At 27.2% G+C, this 15,836-nt stretch overlaps 1 protein-coding gene across 1 annotated transcript; it reads right to left on the bottom strand.

Annotated features, from left to right (window-relative positions):
- Window positions 1–841: 841 nt before the first annotated feature.
- Window positions 842–4,768, bottom strand: LOC125871426 (phosphatidylinositol/phosphatidylcholine transfer protein SFH4). Its single transcript, XM_049552007.1, has 7 exons — window positions 4,554–4,768; window positions 4,162–4,279; window positions 3,797–3,885; window positions 3,627–3,673; window positions 3,142–3,230; window positions 2,172–2,305; window positions 842–1,787 (listed from the first exon to the last, which is right to left on the bottom strand). The coding sequence occupies exons 1-7, from the start codon at window positions 4,656–4,658 to the stop codon at window positions 1,098–1,100; spliced, it is 1,272 nt and encodes a 423-aa protein (XP_049407964.1). The 5' UTR covers window positions 4,659–4,768; the 3' UTR covers window positions 842–1,097.
- Window positions 4,769–15,836: the final 11,068 nt, after the last annotated feature.

The raw sequence follows: 15,836 nt of genomic DNA, 5'->3' as shown, positions 1-15,836 counted from the left end.
AGCGATTAAGTAAGTACAAATTATAACTATTTGTTTATTAAGAATTAGGAATATGGTCCGCTATATTAAAGTTCCCATTTTGACTTGAGGCTACAACAGCACCACGACACATATTCCTACTCAGAGCTCTGCCAAATTTGAAGATACCAATATAATATATAATATTTCAAAAGTATAGAATAAAGTAAAAAAAGAAATTGACTGACTAACTAATACAAAGACTAACTTACAAAATTAGGATTTTCAAACTTAAGTCCCTTATTTTATTATTAATTATATACATATAATATTATCAAACACAGGTGTCTCTACATGATCCGTATTCCCACTTCAAAATACAAACATAAAAAAAATAAAAGTGCTTGTCAATTGTCATAATATTTTTTTTAAACGATTATTTTTGGAGGAAAAATCCTTTTTGGCCAAAAAGATTGGCCAGAATGGTATTTTATCTATATTATTTTATCTTTTTGAACATTTTTAATTTTAATATTTTTTAACTAAAAAATAGAAAAAACATCAATTTATTTTAAAATAAAAAAGATATTATCGATTTTTTAAATTTCTAGCCATTGAGCATTGCCCATTTTTGGAAATGAACTTAGTTGGTTTTCTTGGAAATTTAATTAGCTCATAAATGTTTTTATTTTTTTACAATATGATGTTTCATCGTTTCGACCACGATGTCTTGTTTCCACACATTGTTTTTACATAGCAGTGTGTACTAAATGAGACATAGTAGTAATTATAGTAAAAACCACATAGCACTAAATGAGACATTTTTGCGCAATATTTCACATCCCACCTTGGACGTTGTCTATTAATTTTTCCATTTCATACCATAGAGTAAAAAAAATAAATTAATAATCTCACTTTAGCCAAACACAATTGACTAATGTATTGCCAAACATTGAGAGAATTGATAATTAAACAATTAATCTATTATTTGTTGAGGAGCAAGCAAACTCCTTTGTTCAATAATCATAGTAACGAAATTTATCTATGTACTAATTATAGATTAATCAGAACATCCCTGATAAAAAGTAAAAGTAAAGTCTCGTTTCCTCTGTTGTGCTTACGCCCGCTTCTTGCATAAATCAAAACCTTTGAGAGGCAGACATGTGTCGACGCCTGATGTGTGGTGAGACGATTGAGATTAATCCACCTAAAGGTGGTCTCATCTTTGACCTATAAATCATCTCATCGTATGGCCTTCGATAGAATTTCAAGAATGGTTGAAACGATTCACGACACTTATCGACCCGACTAATAGTGTGACCCTTTCCACCATCTTTCTTGAAGAACATAGCTGGAGATTGAAAAAAAGATGGCCTCATAGCCCTAGGATGATGAATTTCTGAATGATCAACCATATCTTTACTCTTCGTTGGCAAAGGTGTAGATGGGAAAAAACTCTTTTTCATGGGGCCCATATTGTTGTTGCCACGTGGCGTCCTGTCAATGGGTGATGCAAATGAGTAGGACCTAGCATTGAGTGGTGAGATGGCTGGGCCCATGTTGGTAGTGGGTCCCACTTTAGCTGATGAGGTGTCAGCTAAAGACAAGTACCATGGCTTCACAGAGTCAAAATGATGTGAGACAGTAAATGAGAATCTTGATGATGAACATGATCCAATTTTGCCATTTGAAGATATTGAAGAAGGATTGAATCTAAGTGATGCAGCTCTTGGATATGCAGTGAAGTCATTGAACTCTAATGATTCTTCAAAGTCAAGTGATGATACCACCATGGTCAATGGTGCTAGATCAACAAATGTCTTCACACCCTATAAAAATCGAAAAAGTATTAAGTTATACGTACTAACAATACAATATACTCACTTAGTCTAGTCAAATACAAAGTAACTATAAACAAGTATTTCATAGCAAAGGTACGCCCAATACACCAACAACTCTAATCATATGAAAAGAGTTCAAGGTTCAATTTATGGAACTCTTGAAAAAATAGGATGAATCGAAATATAGCTACTACAAAACTAGGTACAAAGAACCAACCAGACTGATGACCTAGTGGATAGAAATCACTATAGGGTTGACCGAATCACTAATTTTGTCTCGAATATTTACTTTTTAATACAACGACTCAAACATTCACTCGATTAATCGCGCTTTTTACTAAATGAATAGAAGAAAATAGAAACTAGTAGTACCTTCCAAAGATAAGAGAAAAGTGAAGGAGGATCAATAACAAAAGCTTTGTGAAGTCTTCCAGGATAATAATCAGCAATAATTTTCAGTGAAGCCAATAAGATATTCATAAATGCTGAAGCGGACCTGAAAAAGCCTGCAAAATACAAAACAGTCCCCAATGATTTAATTTAGTCAAATGTACCCCTAAAATATTAAATAAAATATAATAATAATAATAAAGTGAAATAAAGCAAAAATTCAAATTCAACTGCATGCCATGTTTGATTTTTTTTCACCTTTTTTTTGAGTTCTGGAATCTGACAAGGTAAGAAAAAGTAGAATTATGGGCACTTTTGCATGACATTATTGAGTATTTCTATATGAAAATGACAATTTATACCCCTACATTTCTTAAACTTGAAAGCAACATCTCAAGGGCACTCCAGGCAAAGCATGAAAATATTTCAGAATCTTGCCTGCCTAAAAATGTAGAGGGTATTGCAGGCAAAAAATTGATTAGTTAATTAATTGCTCTTTAATTAAAAGTGATTAGGCGTGGCATTGGAAATTAAAAAGATCTGAAAGGGGGTTTTTGTATAAATTTTACAAGAAAAAGTGTTTCTTCGTCCATTTTTACTTGTCCACGTTTGGTTTGACACACACCTTTAAGAACAATAAATAAAATGAAAGTGTATAATATGGATAAAATAGGTTTTAAAATACTTTTTTTTTTATTCAATAAATAAAAACAAATATCTATTTTTAGTATAGGAAAAATTATTTTAGTCTAAAATTTCTTGGAAAGATCTCAGAATATAGAATAGAATGTACATTAAATGAAGTTCCCTAATATAACTGAGAGAAAGCTGAGTTCTGATTTGTTATGTAAGTAAATACTTTATCAAATTACTAATCTACCCTCTCTTTTCAAATTCATTATGAGATAAACAAGGGTAATATTGTCATTACACGAAGGCAAAAATGACTTACTGGCATCAAATAGAATAACAAATTGTTCAACACTTTTGGCCATGGTTTGAATTGCCACCTCCAATGTAAACACCAACAAACGAGTAAACCTAAAAAAAGAAATTTAAAAAATGAATTAATTTTAATGGATCAAATCTCAATGGATCGTAACAGTAATGTTACAATATACCGTATTCGTACAAATAAGGTACTTTCATTTTAAAATATTGAATCTTTAACTTTTAAAAGTTAAATCTCAATGAATCATAACAATAACGTTATAGGACTTTATCGTATTCATATAGATTAGATTAAAGTACTTATAAATGGTCAAATCTCAATAGAGCATAACAATAACGCTCTTTATCGTATTCGTAAAGATAAGATTAAGATACATACATTCAAAAATATTGAATTATAACTTTTAAAGGTTAAATTTTAGTAGATCGTAGCAATAATGTTACAATACTTTAATGTATTCGTAGAGATAAGATTAAAGTACTTACAATTTCTGTGAGTGAAATTTCTGGTAATCTTGCTTGATCCGGAAAATCTATAATTTGATCATTAAGAAAAACAACAATTAGTAACTCAAAAAATAGTGTTTATAATGTTAAATTTTAAAAAAGGAAATAATATAATTCAAAAAATTGAATTAAAAAAAAGTGAAAATTACCAGAACAGGTCTAGATTCATCATCATGACCAGAAACATAAGCTAACCCTTCAGCTAACTCAGCAGCAAATTCATCAGCAATAAGATGATCTGCAACATTTTTATATATAAAAAAAAAATTAAAAATAAAGTGAGATAAAATAATTTTTTTACTCTTTTTAGGATGAATTTTACTTTAATCATAAAATAGATTTTACGTACTTTAATAAACTCAAATCATTCAAAACCTTTTTTTTAAAACATGAAAACAAGAGAGATTCTCTGTTTCTTTTTTTCTTCAGAAGAAACAAAAAGAGAAGACAAATTTATTTTCTCATTAATATTCTTCATAATTAAAATTAAAATAAATAAATAAAAAATAATTACCAATTCCTAAAGAATCTCTCCAATTAAGACAATTCCTCAAATGCTTAGCTGCTTTCTTCACATTTTCACCTTTCACTTTCAAAAATCTCTCCACACAAGCATTGTTACACAACTTCTCCTGTTCAACAACAACAAAAAATAAATCTTCAGTTACAATTCTTAGTCTTTTTTAATCGCATTGAAGCCAGACTAATCTAAATTCATCCAGGTAGGGCCCACTAGTAAAGCAGTCACATTCGCTGCACCACATTCTTTTATGGTCACTCACTCATCAAAATTGCTTTGTTGAAGAAAATTGAAAACTAAAAAAAAAACAATTTTCTGAGATAACAACTATTAATAATTGACTAATCATCTGAGAAATCAACAAATCGAGAAACAAAATGGCGCACCTGTTTAACAGAAAGAGGAGCTTGTTTTTTGAGAAGTTGAAGAACAGCTTGAACTCTTTCTATATCTTTGTGTTTTTCATTGTTGATTTGCTCTTTTTTTCCCATTTCTCAAAATAAGACAAATTAAACACTACTTCTGTTTCGTCGTAGAAGAAGATTAATCGATCACGAAAAAAAAATAAGGAAATTATTGTGACAGAGATACTACACTTCTTCTTTACGCAACCATTTTTGAATACAAAAAAAAAACAGAGAGATAAGTAGAGTGAAATACTATAAAAGAGAAATAGAGAGAGCCCGTATATAAAGGCGTGACGGAAGCCGTTAAATGAAGGATAAACCGATAAACAAATAGTCAACAGTTGTCAATGACGGCTTGAAAGTGAGGCCTAACGGAAACCGTCGGCCCACTTCATTTTTTATTTTCATTATTAGTAATTAATTCCATTCTTTTATTAATGGTTTTATTTATTTATTTATGGAATATAAGCATAGTTCAAATGAAAACAAAAAACAAGAATATTAGCAATAGGGAATGAAATAGCTTGTTTGAGTTAGGTGATTGTAGCATTGATAAACAATTTTAAGCATTAAAATTAATTTTATTTTTATAAATAAATAACTTTTAAGGTATTGTTGAATTGTTTTTTTTTTTCATAAAATGATTAAAGGTGTTTTAATTATTATCTTTTAAATAATAGATTAAGTAATGGACGTTATAACAGAATAAAAGTCATAATTGCGTTTAAATTACAAAATTTATTGGCGTATAAAGAAGAAAAAAGAATTTATGTGTTTAGTTTGACTAGATGTATTTAGACGTAAATTCGTCTTTGTTAAAGATTATACGTAATTAATAACACTATGTGACCGTTATTTACATTTAAATTACTTAATAATAGAGAATCTTTAAAATGTTTAGTTATTTTTGTATTGTAACTTTGAAAATGAAATCTTAAAAATAGATTCAAAGTTCTTCATGGTCGACTCAAAATATGACCGTTGAAACTATTTTAACGTTTCAAAATGTGCCCCAAACTTTAGAAATGATCATTTTACCCTTGTTCAAAACTTTGTATTTTTCTGCATAAGTTTTGCAATTATTTTTTTGCACAATTTATCTATTTATTACTACGATTTATCCATTTATTTATAGAAAATATCTATTTATTACGATTTTGATAACCAAATTTTCAAATCTCAAAAATATACCTCTAGACTTCCTTTCGAGTTTTGACAGGCCTAAAAATGATTGTTGGAATTATTTCAATATTTCAAGACTTCGCCTCAAATTTTTATATTTTATATACATAATAAAATCACCACAAATTTATATTTATCCTTTCTCTTTTTTAGTTTCGGTTATGATTGGCTAAAATTGGGGTATTGAGTCAACCTATACAACATCGATTGAGTCTTCCATTAACAAGCATGTTTGTTTGGTACAACTTAATTAATTTCATATATTATTATCATTTCATTCTTTATTAATGATATTATTTATTTATGAAACAAGCATAGTTCAAATGAAAAAAATAAAAATATTAGCAATAGCTTATAAATAGCTCGTTTGAGTTAGGTAATTGTAGCATTGATAAACAATTTTAAGCATTGAATGCTTTTGAACAAAAAAGCATAGTTCAAAATTTAAACAAAAAACAAGAATATAATATTACGAATAGCTTATGAATAACTTGTTTGAGTTAGGTGAGTGTAGCATTGATAAACAATTTGAGCATTAAATTTAAATTCATAAATAAATTGTTTTTAAAGTACTAAAATGACTAAAGTATTTTTAATTATATTTTTAAAAAATATATTAAAATCATGTAACGGACATTATAACATTATATAATAATAACACTAAGTGACCATTAAGTAGATTTAAATGGCTAGTTAATAAAGAAATTAATAAAATAAAATAAAAATTCACGCAAACTTTACCAATTGTGTAAAATACATCTTTTTTTTTATATATAGTTTATTGTGGATTGAATTGGTTCATGCGTATTGATCCAAAATTGAGAATTTTTTTTGGTTTCAAATATCAATCTATTTATGTAATTTATCTATTTATTATGATTTTGATAATCAATCTTCAAATGTAAAAGAAAAGCTTTATATTTCTTTCTGATCTACCCCAAAAATTGGAACTGTTTTAACATTTAAATTTTGCCTCAATTTTTTGTATTTTATATATTAAAAAAAATCACCACAAATTTAATATTTTTCCTTTTCCCCTTTTAGTTTTGGTGCTGAAATTAGGATTTTGAGTCCATCTATAATGAACGATTTGAGGTTTTACATATATAGAATTAACAAGTATGTTAATTTGGCACAATATAATATTTTTGATAGTTTTTAAAATTTACAGGTATAAGCCATGTTGATAGTTTAGGTTATTCTTCATAAGCCTTGCATAACTTCTATAAAAAAATATTGTTAACAAAAATATTATCCTCAGTCTTTAGCATCGAGAAATCGAAAATGCTATGAGATGGATTTGAGATGCAGTTATATCATTAATCAATCTAATGCATTTGTTGGAATCCTTTGTATTACTAATTCATGAAAATTCATGGCATTAGTAATAATATACACCTCAATACATAATAGACAATATTATACCTAGTTAAAAAATTACACAAAATAAAAAACTAATAATACACAAATATAGTGAATATATTATTTTTTCTAATACACTCTATCGAACGACCTGATCTAGAAAAAATAGCTTGACTCATTCTCTGGTGATCTTGCAATAAATATTGCAATTTCATAGGAATATGTGGTGAGGGAATATGGTGCTCCATCGATCTCAAATTACTAACCGTATTTCTCTTTGAAGATAACTATTTTTAGAAATTGAAAAAGAATACTTTTAAAGAGCTTTAGTTTTTATTTATTTATTTATTGCGAAAGTGTCAATTTTGGCAACTTGATATTAATTGAAGAGCTAGCAACATTAAATACCCACATTTGTTGGCAAATAAATTCTTTATACGACGGCCTAATAAATAATAAGAGAAGTACAGTTGAATTTAAGTTGAAGTAGCTTTCATCAACATTCTTTTTTCATTTCTAAATTTAGCTTCATATATTATGTCCTAATTTTTGTACTCTCTTGGAAATTTTTATGTATTTATAAATTTTGTGATTCTTGATTTGGCGAATAGGGTGGGGGAGTTGAGATAACCAACCAACTGAGCTAGATTTCTCCAAAAAATAATTACATTTGCTAACTAAATATAAACTATTTGTATCAAAAGAGATGTATATACTAAAGAATATGTATATTTACTGGCTATTATTTTGAACAATGACTATTTATATTATTTTCTTTATTATAATTGCATGCACCAAATAGCAAGTGGTCTATATTAAGGGTTCTTAACATTTTTAGTCCACATTTGTGGCCATAGATGGTGTATAATTAGTATATAATTAGTGTGTATACACTTAATACATCGATTATGCATTATACATATATGCTAAAGTTTATTAAAAATAGAAAAATATTTTTGTTATGAGCTTTGTTGGGCTATTATGTAGGTACGTAAGAATTCCCATATTCCCATTGTAGTGTAAGTAATTCAAATTGACTCTTTCTTAATTATTTTGAATATTTATTAATTAAATTCAATTTCTTGTACTTGTCCTAAATAATCTATCACCCTTCCTCACCCTATTATCTTAACTAGAACTTGTATACAATTTTTTAGAATAAAAGCATCGAATCCTCACCAGACACACGAATGTAAGGAGAAGAGATTACAAAATAAAGAATCAAACTTTCATAAAAAACGAAGAAGTTTTAAGTAGTCGATCAACTAATTCACTATTTGATTGTTACATCGACCTTTCAAACAGAATTTTGATTTGAGGCATTCAATAATGATAGATAAATAAAGTATGGCACACATTCTGACTGCTGCTATATATGTCTACTGTATAACTTTATTCTTAAAAAAAAACAGTAATAATAATAATGTAGTTTGGTCCCTTTTGTGCCCAAAATGGTATCATAGCAATGGGACCAAAATGCAAAACAATATGAAACAACCCGTGAAGGGATATTTTGGGATTTATTTACAATAAAATGTAAACCATAGTAATATTATTGTTCTAGAAAATTTGTAAACTTCCTTGTTTTTATCCATTTTTATGATATACTCATTTTGTCTTATGAATTATTATTGTTTTAGGCTATAGTAGATTAGTAGTTAGCTATATTATGGATATCTTTTGCCCGTATATGTTTTTCTTTCTTATTTAAAATAGCAATAATTGTTACACTAAAACACGATCTACCTACTCAAATTAGAATAATTCATGTTTTGCTTTATTTGTCTTTTTGTTTGGGTTACTATTTGTGATTTTCGTGTTTTTTTTCCTCAACTACCTTAATACTGTCAAATGTCAATTATAAGTAATAATAAGATTAAGTTTTTCATTTGTAGTGAATCAATAACTTTGGGTGACAAAATGAGTCATTTAAAGTATTTGTTTGACCAAATTTTCATTAATTCACACCATGGCTCAATTATTTGGTCTAAGTATAGCTGAGTGAGAGTTGCGAAGTAAAAATATATATACACGTTAACATTTGAAGTAGTTATTTTAAATTCAGAACTCATAAAATTAAGATACTGGCTCCGCTTATGTTAATAAGTGATTATCCTTTCAATTGTGTCGATTGATGTGATTCTGATTACTTCAATTGCAATCACGAAAAGACTTATCTTTATCATGTCGATCATACTCGTTAAGCCTAATAGGCATGCAATTGTTGGAAAGTAAAGTCACAAAGTTATTAATTGACTATGCTCGAGCAGAATGCAAACTAATAAGTAGTAGCTTAACTCGCTACATGGTTCAAGATCGAGTTAGCTAACATTTTGAATTGCATTTGACTTTTTTTTTAAAACCCATCGAACCTCCCAATTTTAATTATTTGATCTACACCCTACAATTCAAACAAGAGTACTAATAATATTATATTACAAGTTCAAAATTGATAATAATTTCCTTATTTCTTTAGCCATAAATAGTTTTTGTTTTGTTAGTTTAATGTAATTAGGAAAAATATAAATTAAAAGAAACCACGTACATACCAAGAAAAAAATTAATATGGTCACATAAATCCATAAGGCCATAAGTCAAAAGCTTTGATAAATGTATGTGAATTCCATAATACTAAAAATATATTCTAACTCCGTCCTCATTACGTCGAAGACCAATTTTTATTTTTATTTTTTTAACACAAATGCATGTAGAGTCCTCCAACATTCTCCACGTGTAATATTTAATAAATTATGTCCTTTTTTATCCATATTAAAATATTTTAAATTGTTATTTCCACCCCCAAAGTTTTACTAATTGTCACTTTGGGTGAATTAATAATCAATTTACAATCCTCGAAGTAAACAGCCACTCGACCGTTTTCGAAATGCCAAAGTCAAAATATTAATCTCATAAACTATTTTTTTAACCTAATGCAAAGTAAAAAAAAAAGGAATATTCGGTTATTTTTTAATTAAAAGTAATAAATCGTTGCATGAGAAAAAAGATTTAAGTGGGAACAAAGTGAACATTCAGTAAAAGTTGCTGAGTTTATACTTCCAAAGACGAAAATTATGTAATTAGCTTTATCGTGTTAATTAAAATAATATTATTTAAGTAGTTGTTTAGTGAATATTTCATTCGTTTGTCCTCATTCAAATATGTATTAGATTCTTTTTTGTTTTGCGTTCGTTGAAATTTCTTCATATGTATTATACTATAATATTATTAGCGTTTCCCAATTTAAGTACGAGAGTAAGAAACATATTTGATTGATCTCCATTTAAACATTAATGGAAGAAAAATAATTTGAATCAACGACATATATAAGAAAGAGTGGAGGTTGTGAATTAGGGTAGAAGGTTAGTAGGAATAGAGTGTTGACTTGTCTTGTGAAGGTTTAGTGTCTGTCGTAGGACTAGTCATACAGTTTTAGTTCTTGTTCTATATTATTGTTTATTGTATTTCGATTATCAATATGTTTTGTTGTTATTATTTTTTTTCTTTTCTTATTGACCGCTATGCTTTTTTTATTGTTTCCATCTTATTTCACTTGAGTTTGATGCACTTGAGTCGAATGTCTTTCGAAGACAACTTCTCTATCTCCCTGAGGTAATGATAAGGTCTGCATATACTCTACCCTTCTCAAACCCCAGTTTGTGGAATTTCACTAGGTATATTGTTGTTATTGTTATTGACAAAGAATGTAAGTTTTTTTTTTGTTTTGGAAATTACATGTGATTTTAGACATAGTATTATATAGTTTATGTAGTTAAATGTTTTTTGAAATTTGTGATCTTAAATATATTAAGTATAATATTTATTTGTCTATGAAAAAAATTCATTAAGAATAGCTAGAAAACTATAAAATCAATATTTTAAAAATTATTTTTTTAATTTTAAAACAGACTAATAAATAAAAAAGTATTGCATAAATAGAAACATAAAGATAAATATATTGACTTCTTAAAAAATAAGATTGAATTTCCACTTTTATGTTAGCTTGCCCACCATGAATTATAGCATTATTGAATTTTCATGATTTATAAATGTCGTCTAAGATTCATTCTTGTTCACATGAATCTCTTTTTCACGTGCCAAAGTGTACTAAAGTTTTGGATTTTTCTAAAAATAAAAATAAAATTCAGCTAACCTAATTTGCACAAACATTGTTTCAAAATTTGAACATCAATACCCACCCTCCCCCTTCAACCTTCAATATAATTGTTTTCTCTGCTCAATTTACCCCCTCCATTATCACCTAAAAATAATTCTCCACACCCCACAATCCACCAACTCTCTACAAATTATAACTATATATCATATCATGATTTGAATCATTGCATTTTTAAAATTTAAACTTAAACTAACTTATGCTTATCTTTGTGTGCTTGTAATGTAACAACTACCCCCCCTCCCCCCCAACCCTTCTATTTTTTTGTAAATTTAGCATGTATATATGGACAACATTTTAGGTGAAGGGTGGTCTGAGACTCTGAGTATACACACACTTTTCGTCAGAATATTATATGTGATGTGGAGATGTTAAATGTTATCTATATTATGAGTGTATATTTAATTGTGCGCACTTTTCACCAAATTTCAGACACTATCACCACATGTACAAATTGTATAATCAAAATATAATCAATTTGTATATTGATTATATATTATCATACACGGAATATATATCGACGATATTTATAGTGTATTTCGGGTATAAGTGGGTGGAAGCGGGCTGCTAAAAATATTAAGATTCCTCTATTAGTAACATCATTGGATTATTTTATTTTTATAAGAATAAAACATCAAGTNCCCCCCCCCCCCCCCTCCCCCCCAACCCTTCTATTTTTTTGTAAATTTAGCATGTATTATATGGACAACCTTTTAGGTGAAGGGTGGTCTGAGACTCTGAGTATATACACACTTTTCGTCAGATTATTATATGTGGTGTGAAGATGTTAAATGTTATCTATATTATGAGTGTATATTTAATTGTGAGCACTTTTCACTAAATTTCAGACACTATCACCACATGTACGAATTGTATAATCAAAATATAATCAATTTGTATATTGATTATATATTATCATACACGGAATATATATCGACGATATTTATAGTGTATTTCGGGTATAAGTGGGTGGAAGCGGGCTGCTAAAAATATTAAGATTCCTCTATTAGTAACATCATTGGATTATTTTATTTTTATAAGAATAAAACATCAAGTACTAACATGTATAGACAAAAACATGAAATTTATGCCATATAAATTCATATAATATTAAACTAGCAGCCAATAAATATTTTAATTTACCCCCCCCTCCCCCTCGCACCTCCCTAAAAAAATAGGAAGTGATTAAAGAGGAAAATAGCCAAAATAGTTAGTAAGATTGTTTGTCCGTTTTAAGGTACAATTTCGATGAATCCAACAAAAAATATATACAGTATAAATCCAAAACACTCACTTTACAGTTTACTAATATATATTTATACTGTATACATTATGACTGTCAGTTATACTGTTTTAAAACCTTTGATCTACTGTTTTTCTCCTCACGTATACACTGTTCGTTTCAATTTATTTGTTGTATTTTCTTTTTTAATCCAATCAAAAAGAATGTCGATCTCTTTCCTTTTTAGCAATTTTTTAATTTCAATTTTCCGCATGACATGTTTAAGACCATAAAATTTAAAATATTTTAGTATATTTGACAATTGGCATATCTTCTTAATTTAAAGTAACGAGATTTCAAAAGTGTCTTTTACTTTTAAATTCCGTATAAGTTAAAATATGACAAATAAATTGAAACGATGGGAAGGGAGTACATATACTTGAATAGTCTCACTGATCACTCATGCATGCACACAAACAATGCCCAAATGATCATGCATAATCTTTGCTTTTGAAAAAATTGAAAAATGAAAACAATAGGAAAACACAACATTATTAATTCTACATGATTAAATGAATTGAAAGAAAAAAATATGAAGGAAAAAAGAAGAAGATGAAGGTAAATATTGTTGGAAAAATATGAAAATTCAATTGAAATAAGAAAAGCTTTGATGTGATACCATTTTCCTCAAAATGTATATTATGCCTATATTAATTGGGATTACACAATTCCATTCAAGATAAACTAAAATCTACTATCCTATAATTATTTTTCTTGAATGCGTTATTTCAGAAAAGTCGTTATATTTATAAAATTTTCGATATATATATTTTTGCACGAACAAATACTTTAATTCAATTATAGACTCTCAAATCTTACAGACTATAAAGTAATTAAATATTTGCCGTCATTATATTTTTAATGTCAAATTTGCGGAGATTATTCAAGCAATCAAGAGATCATAATTTGAATCGTATAATTACAAATTTTAATTTAAAAGTAAGTGTTATTCGATTGGACTCACTTAATTATTTTCTACTTAAACAATATAAAAAATTAATAAATAAGTTTAGTGAAGGTCAAGTCTTTTTCTCTGTGGTGCATATAAGAAACTTTTTTTTATTTTGGTGAAATCTTATCAGTAAACAAAACTTTATGTGTTTTAATTTAATATTTTATAACTTTATTAGCGGGTAAAGATAATGCAGTAGCATAAAATATTGGAAGTAAAAGAAAAAAAGTTAAAATTCAGTCCACTATCTTTTTGGTAGCAAATTGGGAAATATAGAATTAAAATAATAAAAAGTATTCTTCTTAATTCGATTTGCTCCTCTCTTTTTAAAAGCAAAAAAGTAAAACTTAATCATTATATATAAAAGCAACAATATTTCTTGGTTGAATATATATATAATGATAATTATAACTATAGCAAAAATAAGCTAGTTTGAAGTTTCTTTTCTGAATATAGCTTTATCAAACGATCGAGGAATCTATAAGAAGATAATTTATTTATTTTAAAAAAATATTCTTCTGATAAAGTGGTCCAACAAATTCCGTGAATTTATCTGTAAAAGTTTTCTTCCATTCAAATCTCATACATTAGCTTAATCCTTTTTATTGATGTCTTCCGTCTCAATTTATGTAACATCATTTAATTAGATATAAAAATTAAGAAGGAACCAAATACATTTGAAATTCATAGTCTATAAAGATTTTTTTCAGATATTTATGTGACTATGAATCATTTCATTAAAGATAAAAAAAAAAAAAAGTTAAATTTATAGAAATGTGACATATATTCTTTCCATGATAGACTTTTACTTATCTACTATACTAAAAATAAATATCAATTTTATTTGTCCAATTTAAAAAATAAAAAATAATTTGTCATTTTATACTTATTTTTACCCGTATTATCTAGTACTATATTTATTTTCCAACATAAAATAACAAAAAGTGATATAGTTAAAATATCTTGTTACTTGATTTATTATTTCTTAGAAAGTGTGTCAAGTACTTAAACATGAATAAGTCATTATACGTGTCATTTAACTTGGCTTTATTCCATGTTTATGTCCTCTAATTTTGGGTGTATATATGTAGATATTTAATTTTGTATAAAGTTAAACAAATAGATACATGAATCCTGCATAAAATAATACACGTAAGACGCAAATTGCCATGTAGGATGCCACATATGACATGTATATCTATTTGTTCGTTGTTATACAAGTTTACGTATTTACTTGTGTGCACAAAAAATTAGAGTGCATAAATATAAGCCGAGGCTAAATTAAAAAGTATATTTATGTGTTATGCCAGAACAATATGAACGGAATAGGAGTATTTTAATACAAGCATATTCTAAAGTTTAATTTAAAATACATTATGCTGGGATATTTATGTATCCTCAAAGTCAAAAATATTTCAATAATTCAGCAGTTTTTTTGAATCTGAGTTGATTATAATTAGTTCGGATAATATAGTTGGCTGTCATACATTATTAAGGGGAAAATAAAATAAAATAAAAAGTGAAGTGAATTGACATGATCTGTTAACGTTGGATAAAGTAACATCAAACGTGTCGAAGGACCATTTTTTTCAATTATTTTGTATTAGACTTTTTTGTAACAAAATTCAGAAACATAACTTTTATGTTTGAAGATGAACTAGCTAAACACAACCGTTGTAAAAAAGAACAAATAAAAGAAAATAAATAAATAAATAAAGGGATTAAAGTTCAAACGCATGCAAACTTTAGAAGCATGTTGATATATATATTTATTTGCTAAATTTAAAGTGTTCTTTTTTGGAGTTAATTTAAAAATTTTAACATGAAGTTTTAAAATCATAGAAATGGAAATTTGTTATCTTAAATCTTAGATTAAGATGACTACTAAAATTCGTAATCAAGGTACAATAAAACAATTTGAGTTAAATTATTTAAAATTAACAAAAGAATATCATTATTTTAAACTGACTAATAAAAACATAGTGTCATAAAAAATGATACATATGGAATAATGAATAGATTTTGTCTTTTTGTTTGATTATTGATAAGCATATAGTTGATTAAAGTTAAAATTTGGATAAATTAATTATTTTCCTACCAGTTAGAATTACTACATTCAAGTAAAGTTTTTTTCTTCGTAATGATGCATGTAAAATGCAATAATATAGAATTATGAAAAATAGCGTTAACTTGTCATATACGAAATTTGAAATTTCATGACAATAAATAATAATTATTTCTCAATTACAGGGGAATGAAAAAATGTTTTTTGTTCGTTTTACTATACAAAGTGTTTTTTTTTATGTGCATTAC

Source organism: Solanum stenotomum, chromosome 7 (genome assembly GCF_019186545.1).
Source record: "Solanum stenotomum isolate F172 chromosome 7, ASM1918654v1, whole genome shotgun sequence".
Lineage (NCBI taxonomy): Eukaryota > Viridiplantae > Streptophyta > Magnoliopsida > Solanales > Solanaceae > Solanum > Solanum stenotomum.
This window is presented reverse-complemented; position numbering and strand designations above follow the sequence as displayed.